We start from the raw sequence: 16,259 nt of genomic DNA, 5'->3' as shown, positions 1-16,259 counted from the left end.
GCCATATAGGAAATATGTGGAGACAAAGCAAACCTTGGGATCGGAAAATGTCTTGTGCTAGATGAAGAGAAGCGGGAGTTCATTGCTCAGGAGATGGCCAGAAGTTGTCAAAATGATGCGAGATTGAGACATATGTTTCTTGGTGATTACATCTAACCTAACACACTCAAATCTCACAGTGGGTTTCTGGCAAATAGTCTTTGACTTGTAGCTGAGGTGCTTCATCCATCTTTTCATTTGTTTAATCTAAGGCTTCCAAATATTTTAATTTTTTATGCTTTGCAGAATCATTGAATGCACTTGTTGAAGGTGGTCTTTTAGAGTCTGTGGCCTTGAAGGTGCTGTCGGAGGTACTGGGATAATTGTGCATGTTCCTCTGAAATCAATCGGTTTATTTTATTCAAGCTATATGGGTCATCACATTTAAGTTAAATTTATTCTTGCATAAAGATGTAAAAAGTGTGTTTTCTCATCATTTCACGTCCTGCTTTTTTTTGTGTGTCAGGGTCCATGTGAAGCAGCTCAAGAGGTCATCGATATGTTAGAAAAGCGGAAGACAGAACCTGATTCTGCTCAACATTTAATTGCATTACTGCAGGCATTTGAGAATGTAAGCATTGCTTTCCTCTGGATTGTTTGCTTTCTGACTGAAGCATCCCAGCATAACATCCCAGATACATTAAAAATAGTTTGTTCTGGAAAGAATATCTCTTATTCCTACTTTTGTTCTGCTTCTCCTTTGATGATTCCATTGCATTGTATTAGTTCTTGACATTATTCACCACAACACTCTGCATAAACAGGCAGTAAACATTGGAGTTCTAGAAACACTCTAATGTGCTTGATGAGATAACTGTGCGCAATAGACGTGGCTGAGAAAAGCAAGCAGATTTAATGCCTAACATTCCATGTCCAATAGAGGTGCAAGGAAAACTATGTTTTCACATCTGTATGGTTTCAGCCCAATTCATCTAGTGATCTAAATTAGGGAGCATACATGATATTCTGAATGGTAATCTCTCAAACCACAGATGCAACCAGCCAGAAGGCTGTGAATGATTCCAAACTACTTAATCAAATAAAACTTCAACTTCTGCTTTTTATCCTAGCAAATAGGTTGACAAAATCCAAAACTATTTATGAGTAATGATTAATCACAAGAAGATTAAAATAATGTTCCAGAAGTCAGACAAAACCAATAATGCTTTCGATATAAGGTTTTGATAGCATAGTTGTAAACCTATTCATGTTGGACTAATTCAGAGTGTGTCATCTAAGGTGAAAAATTGCAAAGGCTTGCACCTGACTCTATAAAATGTTTCTTTTGGTTTCCCCTTTAGTAAGAAATTTTAACAAAGGTGTTTTAAGTTTAAATTTCTCACTAGGCTGGCCTGATAGTTGGGACTTGTTAACAAAAAATTTCCCTACACAAATTTGGGTGTTATGGTTTTTTTTTAAGTCAGACCATTCATTTTACTTTTAAAAAGACTGATACAAACAGTTATCACATGCTACTAGTCTGCCACTTGGGAAACCAGACCAATAGCATAAGTTCAAAGTTTTGTGATCACTGGTTCTATTTGGTATCTGATAGACTGTCGAGAAGAACATAAAACTAGTAGAGAAATTAAATCCAAAACTGATAAACTGATAAAAATTCTAAAAGTTACTGGCTCACTTGTGGCTCACTGTCATTGTCTAAGGAGGAAAAGTCAAGGTTTGTTAAGTTCTTGGTTGGAGCTGTGACCTTCCTGTTGAGCCTGTCAATTTTGTCCATCAGTTCTGCCAAATAGATAACCATTCCCTGTTGGGCACCAGTTTTGTCAGTGGGAACTCTTCCCATGAGAGTCTTGATATGCTAAATATAGAATGATGGTCTGCATATAGGAGGTGTTTTTGGCTCTGGTGGAGTTCCCCACATGTGATATCCAGCCCCTGGTTTTCTGGTCAACCTGTCTATCAATAATATAATATTTGGATTGTCTAACTTTCTCTTCTACATCTGAAATAGCCCTCTGGACTGCTGTAGGAATGATATCCCTGTAATGCTCCATGGCTGCTTGAGTTGCTGCCTGGGCCCGGGTTTGATGGGAAGGAATATGGTAAGAGGCAGGGGATTGACTCGGGCGTCCTGTCATTCCGCTTCACAGAGGAATAGAGAGATGATGCCTGGCCATACAGTCAGAGCTTAAGTATGGAGGGTGATAAGGTGTGAAATTATGAGCGTTAGGGAGGGAAAAAGACTCTGCAAGGGCTGGGTAGGAAAACCAAGGGTGAAATAGGACAAAACTGATAGAACCAGCAATAGGGAATGCCGAAATCAGAGCGACGAGACAGGGTTGTCCCACGTTTAAACAACGGAGGGAGAGTAGATAGGGAATAGAGATGGGAAAGAGAGAGAGGCTGAGAGGTCGTTGTGTCAAAATGAATAAACCCCCCCAAATTAACAGCCCTAGAGAAGGGAAATATAACTGGAAAAAAACTATCCCTATTCCTGAATTCAAAACTGTGATCAGGAAGTTCAGAATTGAAGCACAATCCCAAATTGAAATAATTAAAAAATCAAACCTGGGATTCCAGAGACTTCTTTGTATTGTGTCGGAGGTGGCGTTTCCCCTGCAGAGAAGTTTCCAACTTATAATCACTCTCAGTCCTGCATGCATCAAAGCATCCATGGGCCTTCAGACTTTGACTTCCCGTCTGAGTTGTTGTCTGCATCCCAAGAATAGCAACTCCGGAAAAGCTCCCAGCAGCCCATAGATGGTGGACATTCTTCACGCGATAGATGATGAGGAGGGTGTTTAAATCCATAGCTATCCATCCCATATCATGATACTGAGACCTTCAAATTTGGGTGTTATGTTGTAACATATGTTTGTGGATATTATAATGGCAGACTCAACATTACAGAGTTCACCATTTGGCATCAGCAGTTTGTGAATACTATATAGGGTGTGTTGTCACACAGAATGTCTAGGCACCGTGACAATGGCTCAAATCGGGGGTCATTGTTTTAATTACCAAGAGAAACATGCTTCTCAAGCAAAGATGGATCGGTACCTATCTGTGTATTGACCAAGCTTATGCTTGGAAGTAAATTTTAATTATGCAAGACTAACTTAATATGCAAGTGCACAAGATGATTAGAAGATGGAGCGAGATGAAGCTAGATCAAGGATTGAAAGTGCTTATATCACGATTTATTTCTGAGTTATATGCCAAAGAGAGATAGTAGATAGCAAGGGAAATGAAGGAGCAGGAGGATGTAGGGACGTGAAAGAGGGTGCAGCTAGAGGAGCGAGAAGAGATTGCGGGAATAGTAGAAAAATGCAGAGAAAAATGGTAGCGTGGGTAGAGGGAGTGATGTGTTGAGGAGAAGCCGCAAAGAAGAAAGATAGCAGGCAGGAAGGATATCGCGTGGAAGAAAAGGACGTGGAGCTGAGAGGAGCTCACGCAGGCTGAGGGAAAGAAGCGCAGAGAGTAGATGGGTTAGGTTAAAGATGCGCAGAGAGGAGATGGGTTAGGTTAAAGATGCAGGCCGAGGGAAAAACGCGAGGGAGAGAGCCGAGTTAGGGTTGCAGAAATTAGGGCCTACGAAATAATGGAGGAAAAGGGCAGCGTTTGGCCTAGAAAATTAACATAGGGCTATGCCTGTAGGGCTTTTAGAAAATAAAAAAAACCCCTACAAAAATTCAGAAAATTTTTGCCCAGAATTTTTTTATGAAGAACTAGATTTGAAAATTTTAATTTGAAGATTTTGACTGGAACTTTTCCCTGCAAAAATTTGTTTCTGAGACAAGATCTTGCCCTCCAGGGCCTATATCTGTCTTAGATCTTGAAAAATCTCCTTGTAGAACTTTATATCTGCGCCTGCACAAGTGAAAAAAACAAAAACCCAAGACCCAATACATATACAAAAAATCTGAAATCAAACCCAAATCCCAAGTTAGAAAACTAAAACTAAAAATTTAATTTTTTAGATTTATACACTTAAATTACAGATCTATCGGATCTGAGTATGAGTCCAGCTTCGCTCTCAGATCTGTAGATTTGAGACTCTTCCTAGCCAGATCTAACAATTTAACACAATGTTTTGGAGATAAATACTTTTTTTAAGTTTTAGGTACTAGCCCAGGACAGCCTTGCAAGATATAATTTGTTAGATAATCTAGGAATTTTAATCCAGAAGGCTCTCCAGATCTTAAGTTTCGGGAGTCAGCTGGTTCAACTAAGAACTTCCCCAAACGCCCAAAATTTCTGAATCAAATGATTTCTGCACACTTATAAAATAAGCCGTTAAACCAATAGAGGTATAAAATAACTATTAAATCTTTAAAGATTAGAGATACCTGCTAATCAATTAAAAATCTTAATGCTATCTTAAAACCCAACAACCTAAGCAAGATACCTGTGCAATAGATTGATCTACAAGAGCTATTAACCAACAACTTATAAATAAGATCAACAAAACTTTAAATACAAGTTACCATAAAATACCAGAGAGGAACACTGCCATCAAGTAAAACCCCAAAGACTTTGCGTTGTATTATTCCAGAAAAGTTTACAAGAGCTTCAAGAGCTAGTACATGATTCAATGATCGGATGATTTCAAATGACAAATGATCTCTAATTTATAGATTAATTCTCCAACGGCTAGTTGGCTTGATCTTCGTCAAAGTAATCTCGACCGTTAAAAAAGATTTAATTATTTTTTAATTTCCTCCGTCGAAATTATTTTATTTTTTGAGGAAATTCGAATTTTTCATTTAATTGAATTTTAATCAACTCAAAATTAATTATTTTGAGTTGATTTAAAAAAATTGACTTTGACTTAACTACCAGGGCCCAAGGGTTCAAAATCTCTTGAAATTTTCAATATTCCCTTGGTCGGGGACCTCCAAAAATTAATTTATTTGGGACCCACGAATTTTACCTTTTGGAGAATTAATTTTTCTTAGGACACAAAATTAATTAAATTTCTGGCTTAGGATTTTAATTTATTTCTGCCAAAAAATTTAATTAATTCACTCATGAAGGGATTAATAATTTTTCCAACCCTCTAATATTTTAGCCATGGTATCTAAATATGAGGGACCATGCACTAAAATATTTTTTACATCAAGATATTACAATTTAATACATGAAGGGGGAAAACCTGTTCGTTATAGACCCTTATTTATAATACCTCATTCTGCGACTCAATATGATTTAGTAGACCAAGTAATTTGTAATAAAGCAATTTAGCCAATTAGCTTGAATTACTCTTAAATTACTTTTACAGAGACTCAACTAGAACACTAGGACTTACCTAAGATCTTGACGAAAAAATCCACCCTAGCTTTGGGGTGAGGCTGGAGGGAAAAACTCTACTGATCATCTGTGTTTAGAAACACACATGAATCGGTGAGATGAAAAACCTCCTAGGATAGAAATCATTATCAAAACGGTAGGCTTACCTATGTTGTTACATATATAGATGATCTTATTAGGATCATTTACATTATAAACTTGCAGAATGGATTTACAATTCTAATAAACTGAAGACTGATGATGAATCCTGCATGATCTGAATAATGAAATCCCTTTTGCGAAAAAAGGGGTGTACTGCTATAGGGTCATTGACACAGAGTGGTCAATAGGGTGGATTCAACATTACAAAGCTCACCATTCAACATGGTCAATTCATGAATACCTTGAATATTAATGTGAGATTTGCCAAGACAAATTTGGGTGCTATGTTCCAGCATATGTTCATGGATATTATGTAGGATGGACTAAACATGATAGAGTTCACCATTCAACATTGATGGTATGAACATTATATAGTTTGGATTCAGCATTACAGAGTAAACCATTTGACATCAAAGGTTGGTGAGGACCTTGGCCATATGGGTGCCTTATGTAGAAGCATTGACAACAGATGTGCATGGTTCCCAAGGATGAATTATTAGTAATTACTTTGTGTAAATCTGCATTTTTTGCATTTTTGAGCAGGTTTTGGGCACTTGAAACAAATTTTGATGGGGTAAAATAGTTGTTTACAAATAAAACCTTCTATATGAGTGAAAAAATGAGGAGTTTCAAAGTTAGAGTTTGGAGAACTTTGAGATTTCTACTTTGTTTGAGGGAAATGACAATGGTGCAATGATTGGTAACTGTTTAGTGTACTCGAAGAAAAATGTACATAGATGTTGCATTGTATGAGGAAAGTATTGGTAAATTTTCGATGTAATCATGAAGCAATTGTTCAACAATACCCCTTTGTCCTTAAGTTCATTTGAAAATCTTTTACTTTAGGGTGGAGGAGTTTGGTATTACCATTGCATACACCTATTTGTGGATTCAATTTTCAAGGCCTAGGATTGGGTTTGGGGAGGCTCTCTAACCCCTACTGAATAAAGGGTATGGGTCTTGTTACCCCTCATATCAATAGGGGTACATATGGTCATTTCTTCACTATTCATAACACCATTGTAAATCCAAAGGATGCAAGATAAAGCCTTGTAGGCCATGCGAGATTATGTATTTGTTAGTTTTTGTAGCATCGGGTGTGTTCTAGCCACGAAATTTGGTGGAGAGGCTAGAATTCATGAGATCTCCAAAACCCATAAATTGTTTATTAAAATTCCACCTAGAGATGACTTAATTAGATTATTAACCTATTTTTTAATGTTCCCTAAGTCTAAACTTAGGAAAACTGGTTAATTTATCAAAATTAATTAAGTCAAGGTGAGAATAGTCTAGAAACTCATATGCATCGACTTCAAATGATCCTAGCCTTTGATTAAGTTTTAATTTTGGTTGTTGATGCTCCAACAGAGGATTATAAGAAGTTGATGGGCACTTGGAGAACATACACAAGAGACACTTTAGCAGTTTGATTTATTTGGTAGATCGATTTCCAAAGAGCAGCAGCAATTGCCGGAGAGCTAGAGATCGGCGCAGAGATAGTGAGGGGCAAGGACAATGATTCAGAGGAAGTTTTCCAGATCCAGAGACGCAACAACAAGTGACAACAGTGATCCATGCAGAAGCAGCACAAAGACTGCGCAGTAGTGGAAATAGAGCAGTTCGAATTAGCTGGGGAGGAAGTCGATTCAGCATCCAGAGGCCGGGAAAGTCTTACAGAGGGCCGAAGAATGACTTCCAGCAGTAGAGACAAGCTAGATGACTTGCTCAGAGGCAAATTCGAGCCACACATGTAAGAGGCAGTGCAAGGACTGTGCAGAGGGCCTATGTTGGGGTTTGGATGACTAGATTTTCTGAAGGAGCCAGTGCCGGGATTGCTTGTGGGGTGAGAGAATTTTCTCTCTAAATTATTTCTGTCAGATACTTGCTGTTTGGATTGCCAGTTGGGCATCCATAGATTGTACTCAGATTTCACTTCTGCATAATAATAAAACCCTCAGCTGGTACACTTGTTTTCCCAAGTTGGGTTTTTCCGGGGACATTTGTCCAAAAACAACAATGTCATATTTTTATGTGTGTTTGCTAGATTTTCATAGATTCTAGCGCTATTTTTCTTTCGCAGTATTTGTTTGTGAAAATCATAGTGTGAATTATTTGGTATTTTCCGTAGCAAACTGCAAATAAATTGTTAAATAAGTTAACAATTAGGAAAATAATTTCTAGTTGCTATGAAAGATTGAAAATTTCACATGGTATCAGAGAGTGAGTGATCAGCTGGGAAGCTCAGAAGCGGATAAGGGAATTTCGTTGTTCAGTGGAAACAACAGGCCAAAATTCCTAGAGGCTGCGCAGTCCATTGATAGGCAGGCCGAAATGTTGGGGCGAAAATTCGATTTTCAGTTGCAGTTTGGATAAAAAGTCGAGTTGCCCTGGATAGTGATTCCAACAGTTAGAGGGAGCAACAACAACTCAGATTTTTGCTAAGTAGATTCCTTGGTTGGACACAGAGGGTTTTGCAGCAAGAAAATCAACGTTAGTTGGAAGAGAAAAGCACACACAGCGAAGGGAAAATTTCTCTTAGGGGACTTCGATTTTCAGAAGTTCGATTTTTCCAGGTAGATTGGTAGTAGCTGAGTGCATATTTTGTCACTCCAAAAGGGAGCGCATATAGCAGATCCAACAACCAAGCAGAGGGAAAGAGGGAGTTTTCGTTAGATCTAGATATGGCCATAGTGATGATGAAATTGAAATTGAATTGATGATGATGGTTGTCAGACTAAAAGTTTCGACAACAACACAATTTTCCAGTGTGAATCAAAATTTGTCAGTGGACAGGGCTTAGAGATCAGTATAGGTTGAATGGAGCTTCCAACTACGACATCTGGAAGGCTAGGATGTCCTTCCTTCTAGATGAATATGGCTTGAAAGCCTACATAGATAATGTTGTGGCAGTTCCCCAAGATGCGGATCATCTCAAAGAATATAGGAAGGAGATGGTGAGGGCGAAGCAGTGGATCTTGGATAGAGTCCAAGATCTTGGCAGTCAAAGGTACAACCAAAGGAATGTGGGTAGCTCTCTCTACACTATATCAGGGTTCCTCTGAGCAACAGAAGATGTTTCTGTAAGAAAAGCTGAGATGCATCAGGATGCAGAAGGGGGAACACATAGATCCCTTCCTCACCAGGATTCAGGAGGTCCGAGATCAGCTTGCAGCTATTGGGGCAGTGCCTCAACCATCAGAGCTAGTACGATTGGCATTAAACAATGTGTTGGAGGATTGGCAAGTCTTCGTCCAAAGTATATTGGGCAGAGACATGCTACTTAGAAGGGATAGACTGTGGGCCGATTTGCAGCAGGAGGAAATGAGGTGAGATTTGCTTAAGAGATCCATCAGTGGCAGCTGTAGCAGCGGATCGAAGGGTGTGAAGGAGGAGGAGAATGTGGCCCTAGCATTAAAGGGTCCCAATTAGGGGCAGGGTGAGCTGAGGAAGAAGAAGGACCTGTCAAAGGTTAATTGCTTCAGATGTGGTAAGCTCGGTCACTACAGTACTCAGTGTCCTTAGAGGAAGAAGGACAAGCAGGAGAAGTAGGATCAACAGGCAACATCTATGGAAATAGACAAGCTTTCCTGTAGGCTAGAAGAAGAGTTTGCTATGTTAGCAGGCATACCACCAGGAGTGAGGTGGGGTGATTTGGTGCTGTAGCCCTAGAGAGCTATAGAGCTTGGGTTGGGTCCTTGAGGAGTCCACCTCATGGATCATTACCCCGCTCGGGGGCCCATAGTATTCAGTAGCAGGATGGATCAGTGGCAGGAGGATTCCACCTCATGGATGATTACCCCGCTCGGGGGCCCATAGTATTCAGTAGCAGGATGGATCAGTGGCAGTTGATGCAGTTAGTTTTAGAGTGACAGTTGTAGACTAGTAGCAGTCAGTGTTGAGGAGCGTAGTGCAGTGTTGACAGTAGAGCGGGTGGCCTAGTGTAGAGTTAGCAACAGTGCAGAGTCTTCATTGATAGCACAAAGCCTAGTAGCAGTCAGGACTCAGGATACAGATGCATCATACTGAACACAAATGATTTAGTATTTTGGATGCTTCTCAGTTGCAATTGTTGTAGTTGCAGCAACTACAGATGAGAGGGAGTTGCAGTGCAGATGCGGAGTTGTCAGTAGTATGGCAGTATCAGCAACCACATAGATGCAACATCAGAGTTGAGCAGTGGTTGGTGGGTAGCAGTGGCCAGACATCAACAACGTGATAGAGGATGATAGAGAGACAGAGTGTTGGGGAAGAATCTGCAGCATTAGAACATAGTCCTCGCTAAGAGGGAATGTTAGTTTTTGTAGCATCGGATGTGTTTTAGCCACAAAATTTGGTGGAGAGGCTAGACTGCATGAGATCTCCAAAAGCCAGAAATTATTTCTGGAAATTCCACTTAGAGATGACTTAATTAGATTATTATCCTATTTTTTAATGTTTCCTAAGTCTAAACTTAGGAAAACTGGTTAATTAATTAGAATTAATTAAGTCAAGGTGAGAATAGTTTGAAAACTCACAGGGATTGACTTCAAGATGATCCTAACCTTTGCTTAAGTTTTAATCTTGGCCGTTGGTGCTCCAACAGAGGATTATAAGAAGTCGATGGGCACTTGGAGAACATACACAAGAGACACTTCAACCGTTCGATTTCCAGAGAGCAACAACAGTTGCCAGAGATTGAAGTAGGACAATGAGGGGCAGGGACAGTGATCCGGAGGAAGCTTTCCAGATCCGGAGAGGCAGCAACAAGTGACAAAAGTGATCCATGCAGAAGCAGCGCAGTAGCTGAAGTAGAGTAGTTCGAATTAGTTGGGGAGGAAGTCGATTCAACTTCCAGAGGCCGGGAAAGACTTCCAGAGGGTCGGAGAATCACTTCCAGCAGTAGAGACAAGCTAGACAACTTGCTCAGAGGCAGATTGGAGCCACACGTGTGAGAGGCAGTGGAAGGACTGTGCAGAGGGCCTACAATAGGGTTTGGACGGCCAAATTTTCTGAAGGAGCCAATGCCAGGTTCGCTTGTGGGGTGAGATAATTTTCTCTCTAAACTATTTTCGTCAGATACTTGCTGTTTGGATTGCTAGTTGGGCATCTATAGATTGTACTTAGTTGTTGCACCGGTTTTCCCAAGTTGGGTTTTTTTGGGGACATTTGTCCAAAAATAACAGTGTCATATTTTTATGTGTGTGCTAGGTTTTTTCAGATTCCATCGCTATTTTTCTTTCGCAGTATTTGTTTGTGAAAATCATAGTGGGAATTATTTGGTATTTTCCGTAGCAAGTTGCAAATAAATTGTTAAATAAATTAACAATTAGGAAAATAATTTCCAGTTGCTGTGATAGATTGAAAACTTCACATGGTATCAGAGCATGAGTGATTAGCTGGGGAGCTTAGAAGCGGAGAAGGGAATTTTGCTGTTCAATGGAAATAGCAGGCCAAAATTCCTAGAGGTTGTGGAGTTCATTAACAGGCAGGCCGAATTGCTGGGGTAGAAATTCGATTTTTAGTTGCAGTTTGGCAGAAAAGTCGAGTTTTCCGAGATAGTGATTCCAACAGTCAGAGGGAGCAACAAAAACTCAAATTTTCACTAAGCAAATTCCTTGGTTGGACGCAAAGGGTTTTGCAGTAGCAAAATCAGCATCGGGTGGAAGAAAAAAGCACACACAACAAAGGTAAAATTTCTCTCAGGGGACTTTGATTTTTCTAGGCAGATTAGCAGTAGCTGAGTGGAGATTTTCACACTACAGAAGGGAGTGCGTATAGCAGATCCAACAGCGAAGCAGAGGGAAAGAGGGAGTTTTTGTCAGATCTAGATATGGCCACAACAAGGCTTAGAGACTAGGATAGGTTGGATGGAGCTTCCAACTACGTCATCTGGAAGGCTAGGATGTCCTTCCTTCTAGATGAATATGGCCTAAAAGCCTACATAGATAATGTGGTGGTAATTCCCCAAGATGTGGATTAGCTCAAAGAATACAGGAAGGAGATGGCGAGGGCGAAGCGGTTGATCTTGGATGGAGTCTGAGATCATATAGTCTCACATTTTACAGACAAAGGTACAGCCAGAGAAATGTGGTTAGCTGTCTCTACGTTATATCAGGGTACTTATGAGCAGCGGAAGATGTTCCTAGAAGAAAAGCTGAGATGCATCAGGATGCAGAAGAGTAAAGACATAAATCCCTTCCTCACCAGGATTTAGGAGGTCCGAGATCATCTTGTAGATGTTTCGACATCACCTCAACCATCAGCGCTAGTACGGTTGGCACTAAACAATGTCTTAGAGGATTGGCAAGTCTTCGTCCAAAGTATATTGGGCAGAGACACGCTACCTAGATGGGATAGAATGTGTGTCGATTTGCAGCAGGAGAAAATGAGGCGAGCTTTGCTTAAGAGCTCTATTAGTAGCAATAGTAGTAATGGATCGAAAGGTGTGAAGGAGGAGGAGAATGTGGCCTTGACATCGAAGGGTCCCAGTCAGGGGCAGGGGGAGCAGAAGAAGAAGAAGAAGAAGGACCTGTCAAAGGTCAAGCGCTTCAGATGTGGTGAGCTCGGTCACTACACTACTCAGTGTCCTCAGAGGAAGAAGGAGAAGTAGGAGAAGTAGGACCAACAGGCAACATCCGCGGAAATAGACAAGCTTTTCTCTAAGCTAGAAGAAGAGTTTGCTATGTTCGCAGATATACCTCTAGGAGTGAGGTGGGGTGATTTGGTGTTGTAGCCCTAGAGAGCTATAGAGTTTGGGTAAGGTCCTTGAGGAGTCCACCTCATGGATCATTACCTGGCTATGGGCGCCCACAGTATTCAGTAGCGGGATGGATTAGTGGCAGTTGGTGCAGTTAGTACCAGAGTGACAGTTGCAGATTAGTAGCAGTTGGTGCAGTCAGTACCAGAGTGACAGTTGCAAACTAGTCGCAGTCAGTGCCGAGGAGCGCATTGCAGTGTTGATAGTAGAGCAGGTGGCCTAGTGCAGAGTTAGCAACAATGCAGAGTCTTCAGTGACAGTGCAGAGGCTAGTAGAAGTCAGGACTCAGGAGACAGATGCATCATATTGAACACAGATGATTTAGTATTTTTGATGCTTCTTAGTTACAGTTGTTATAGTTGCCGTAGCAACAAATGAGAGGGAGTTGCAGTGCAGATGCAAAGTTGGCAGTATCAGTAGCAGCACAGATGTAGCATCAGAGTTGCGTAGTGGTTGGTGGGTAGCAGTGGTTAGACATCAATAGCGTGACAAAGGATGATACAGAGACAGAGTGTTGGGGCAGAATATGTAGCACTAGAACATAGTCCTCTCTAAGAGGGAGTGTTACTTTTTGTAGCATCGGATGTGTTCTAGCCACAAAACTTGGTGGAGAGGCTAGAATGCATGAGATCTCCAAAAACCAAAAATCGCTTATGGAAATTCCACATAGAGATGACTTAATTAGATTATTAACTTATTTTTTAATGTTTCCTAAGTCGAAACTTAGGAAAACTGGTTATTTAATCAGAATTAATTAAGTCAAGATGAGAATAGTATAGAAACTCACACAAATCGACTTCAAGACGATCCTAGCCTTTGATTAAGTTTTAAAATTGGCCGTTGGTGCTCCAACAGAGAATTATAAGAAGAAGTCGATGGGCACTTGGAGAACATACACAAGAGACACTTCAACAATTTGATTTCCTGGGCAGATCGAATTCCAGAGAGCAGCAACAGTTGCCAGAGATTGAAGTAGAGACAATGAGGGGTAGGGACAGTGATCTAGAGAAGTTTTCCAGGTCCAGAGAGGCAACGACAAGTGACAGAAGTGATCCACGCAGAAGCACCGCAGACCTTGCCAAGTGGCTGAAGTAGAGTAGTTCGAATTAGCTGGGGAGGAAGTCGATTAAGCTTCCAGAGGCTGGGAAAGTCTTCCAGAGGGCTGAAGAATCACTTCTAGCAGTAGAGACAAGCTAGACAACTTGCTCAGACGCAAATTCGAGCCACACGTGTGAGTGACAGTGCAAGCACTGTGCATAGGGCCTACGCTAGGGTTTGGATGACCAAATTTTCTGAAGGAGCCAATGCCGGGTTTGCTTGTGCGGTGAGAGAATTTTCTCTCTAAATTATTTTTGTCAGATACTTGTTGTTTGGATTGCCAATTGGGCATCCATAGATTGTACTCAGATTTCATTGCTGCATAATAATAAAACCTTCAATTGCTGCACCGATTTTTCCAATTTGGGTTTCTCTGGGGACATTTGTCCAAAAATAATGGTGCTATATTTTTATGTGTGCTAGATTTTCTCAGATTCTGTCGCTATTTTTCTTCCTTAGTATTTGTTTGTGAAAATCATAGTGTGAATTATTTGGTATTTGTCGTAGCAAACTGCAAATAAATTGTTAAATAAGTTAATAATTAGGAAAATAATTTCCAGTTGTTGTGATAGATTGAAAATTTCACATGGTATCAGAGTGTGAGTTATCAGTCGGGAAGCTCAGAAGCGGAGAAGGGAATTTTGTAGTTCATTGGAAATAGTTAGCCGAATTTGCTAGAGGTTGCATAGTTCATTGACAGGTAGGCCGAATTGCTGGAGCAGAAAATTCGATTTTCAGTTGCAGGTTGATAGAAAAGTCGAGTTGCCCGGAATAGTGATTCCAGCAGTCAGAGGGAGCAACAACAACTCAAATTTTCGCTGAGCAGATTCCTTGGTTGGATGCAAAGGGTTTGGCAGCAACAAAATCAGCGTTGGGTGGAAAAGAAAAGCACACACAGTAGAGGTAAAATTTCTCTCAGGGGACTTCAATTTTCAGAAGTTCGATTTTTCCAGGCAAATTCGCAGTAGCTGAGTGTAGATTTTCACACTCCAGAAGGGAGTGCATACAATTAATCCAACAACCAAGCAAAGGGAAAGAGGGAGTTTTCGTTAGATCTAGATATGGCCACAATAGAGCTTAGAGATCAGGATAGGTTGGATGGAGCTTCCAATTACGTCATTTGGAGGGCTAGGATGTCTTTCCTTCTAGATGAATATGCCCTAAAATCCTACATAGATAATGTGGTGGCAGTTCCCCAGGATGCGGATAAGCTCAAAGAATACAGGAAGGAGATGGCGAGGGTGAAGCGGTTGATCTTCGATGGAGTTCAAGATCATATAGTTTCATATTTGGCAGAAATAGGTACAACCAGAGAAATGTGGGTAGCTCTCTCTACACTATATTAGGGTACTTCTGAGCAGTGGAAGATGTTCCTTGAAGAAAAGCTGAGATGCATCAGGATGCAGAAGGGGGAAGGCATAGATCCCTAACCTCACTAGGATTTAGGAGGTCCGAGGTCATCTTGCAGCGATTGGAGCAGAGCCTCAACCATCAAAGCTAGTACGGTTGGCACTAAACAACGTCTTGGAGGATTGGCAAGTCTTTTTCCAAACTCCAAAGTATATTAGGTAGAGACATGCTACCTAGATGGGACAAAATATGGGCCGATTTATAGCAGGAGGAAATGAGGCGAGCTTTGCTTAACAGCTCCATCAGTGGTGGCAGTGGGAACGGATCGAAGGGTCTGAAGGACGAGGAGAATGTGACCCTGACATTGAAGGGTCCCAGTCAGGGGTAGGGGGAGTAGAGGAAGAAGAAGAATGACTTGTCAAAGGTCAAGTGCTTCAGATGTGGTGAGCTCGGTCACTACAGTACTCAATGTCCTCAAAGGAAGAAGGACAAGCAGGGGAAGCAGGGCCAGTAGGCAACATCCGAGGAAATAAACAAGCTTTCCTCTAGGCTAGAGGAAGAGTTGCTATGTTTGCAGATATACCTCTAGGAGCGAGGTGGGGTGATTTGGTGCAATAGCCCCAGAGAGCACAGAGATTGGGCAGGGTCCTTGAGGAGTCCATGTTATGAATAAAATATAGATATAAATAATATAAATATAAATAATAATAACACATCATATAATGATTAATTAGTTAATGAAGAGGTATGTCCCTAAGGACATGACCATGCATAAAGGTGCCTTTTCCTAGAGTATATAATCAGGCCCTCACTCTCATTTGTAACATCATATTCTCATCCGTACATTTTAATATATATATTTGTATCTTCAATGGAGATCTACATATTCCAAGTCTTCTGGAATGTTTAGCCTACTATAATGAATCTTGTTCGTTACATTGGTATTAGAGCTGTTCGATCCTCTGGCCGCTTAACCACTGCACAAAGCCGCATTCGCTAATTCAGGTCCTTGGTCGTCAAAATTTGTCAACCTTGTTGCGGTTGAAGTGTTTCGCTACCAGAGTTTGGAGCTTCTTGATTTTTCATATTGTCATTCAGGCCTTTGGCCATAAAGGAAAGAGAAAAAAAAGTTAAAAAATATTAAAAAATGAAGAAAAAAATCAAACATAAATTTAAAAAATTATATATATATAGAAAGATTTTTTTTATAAAAAATATATGTATTATATAAAAAAATAAAAAAAATTATACATTATAAAAAAAATTCAAGACAGAAAGAAGAATATAATTTTTTTTATAAAAAGTTATTATAAAAAAAGGGGTTGCGCTAGCACCGTCTGACAACAACAAAGCTGCAACCAATGCTGCTACTAGTTGCCACTGCTGCAGGAACTGACCAACTGTTTCATCTAAATTATCGCTGTTGCAACCCATCTCTTCCATCGCCACGCAACCCACCACTGCTCAACTAGCCTTCTTTGCATCTTCCTCTGTCCCATCAATCGTACCTACACTGGTGCTCCTGTGCAACACAGCCGCCGCAACCACCACCCTGTAATAGTCACCTCGTCCCTTTCTAATCCCCTTTCACTACTCCACGCATCAATCACACCATCGTCACGCC

General features: G+C 40.6%; 1 protein-coding gene across 4 annotated transcripts in view; it reads left to right on the top strand.

The window, feature by feature from the left end:
* LOC149140123 (uncharacterized) overlaps positions 1 to 16,259 on the top strand; it is a 184,420-nt gene that overhangs the window by 120,778 nt on the left and 47,383 nt on the right. For all 4 annotated transcript variants that reach the window (XM_089448854.1, XM_089448855.1, XM_089448857.1 and 1 more), the window contains exons 3-5: positions 10 to 142; positions 286 to 350; positions 506 to 610. In XM_089448854.1, the coding sequence (XP_089304980.1) occupies positions 10 to 142; positions 286 to 350; positions 506 to 610 (303 nt within the window). The remainder of the gene's footprint in view (positions 1 to 9; positions 143 to 285; positions 351 to 505; positions 611 to 16,259) is intronic.

This window comes from Pinus tabuliformis, chromosome X (genome assembly GCF_031772625.1).
Source record: "Pinus tabuliformis cultivar Carrire ecotype Pingquan chromosome X, CPIR1, whole genome shotgun sequence".
In the NCBI taxonomy this organism is placed as follows: domain Eukaryota; kingdom Viridiplantae; phylum Streptophyta; class Pinopsida; order Pinales; family Pinaceae; genus Pinus; species Pinus tabuliformis.
This window is presented reverse-complemented; position numbering and strand designations above follow the sequence as displayed.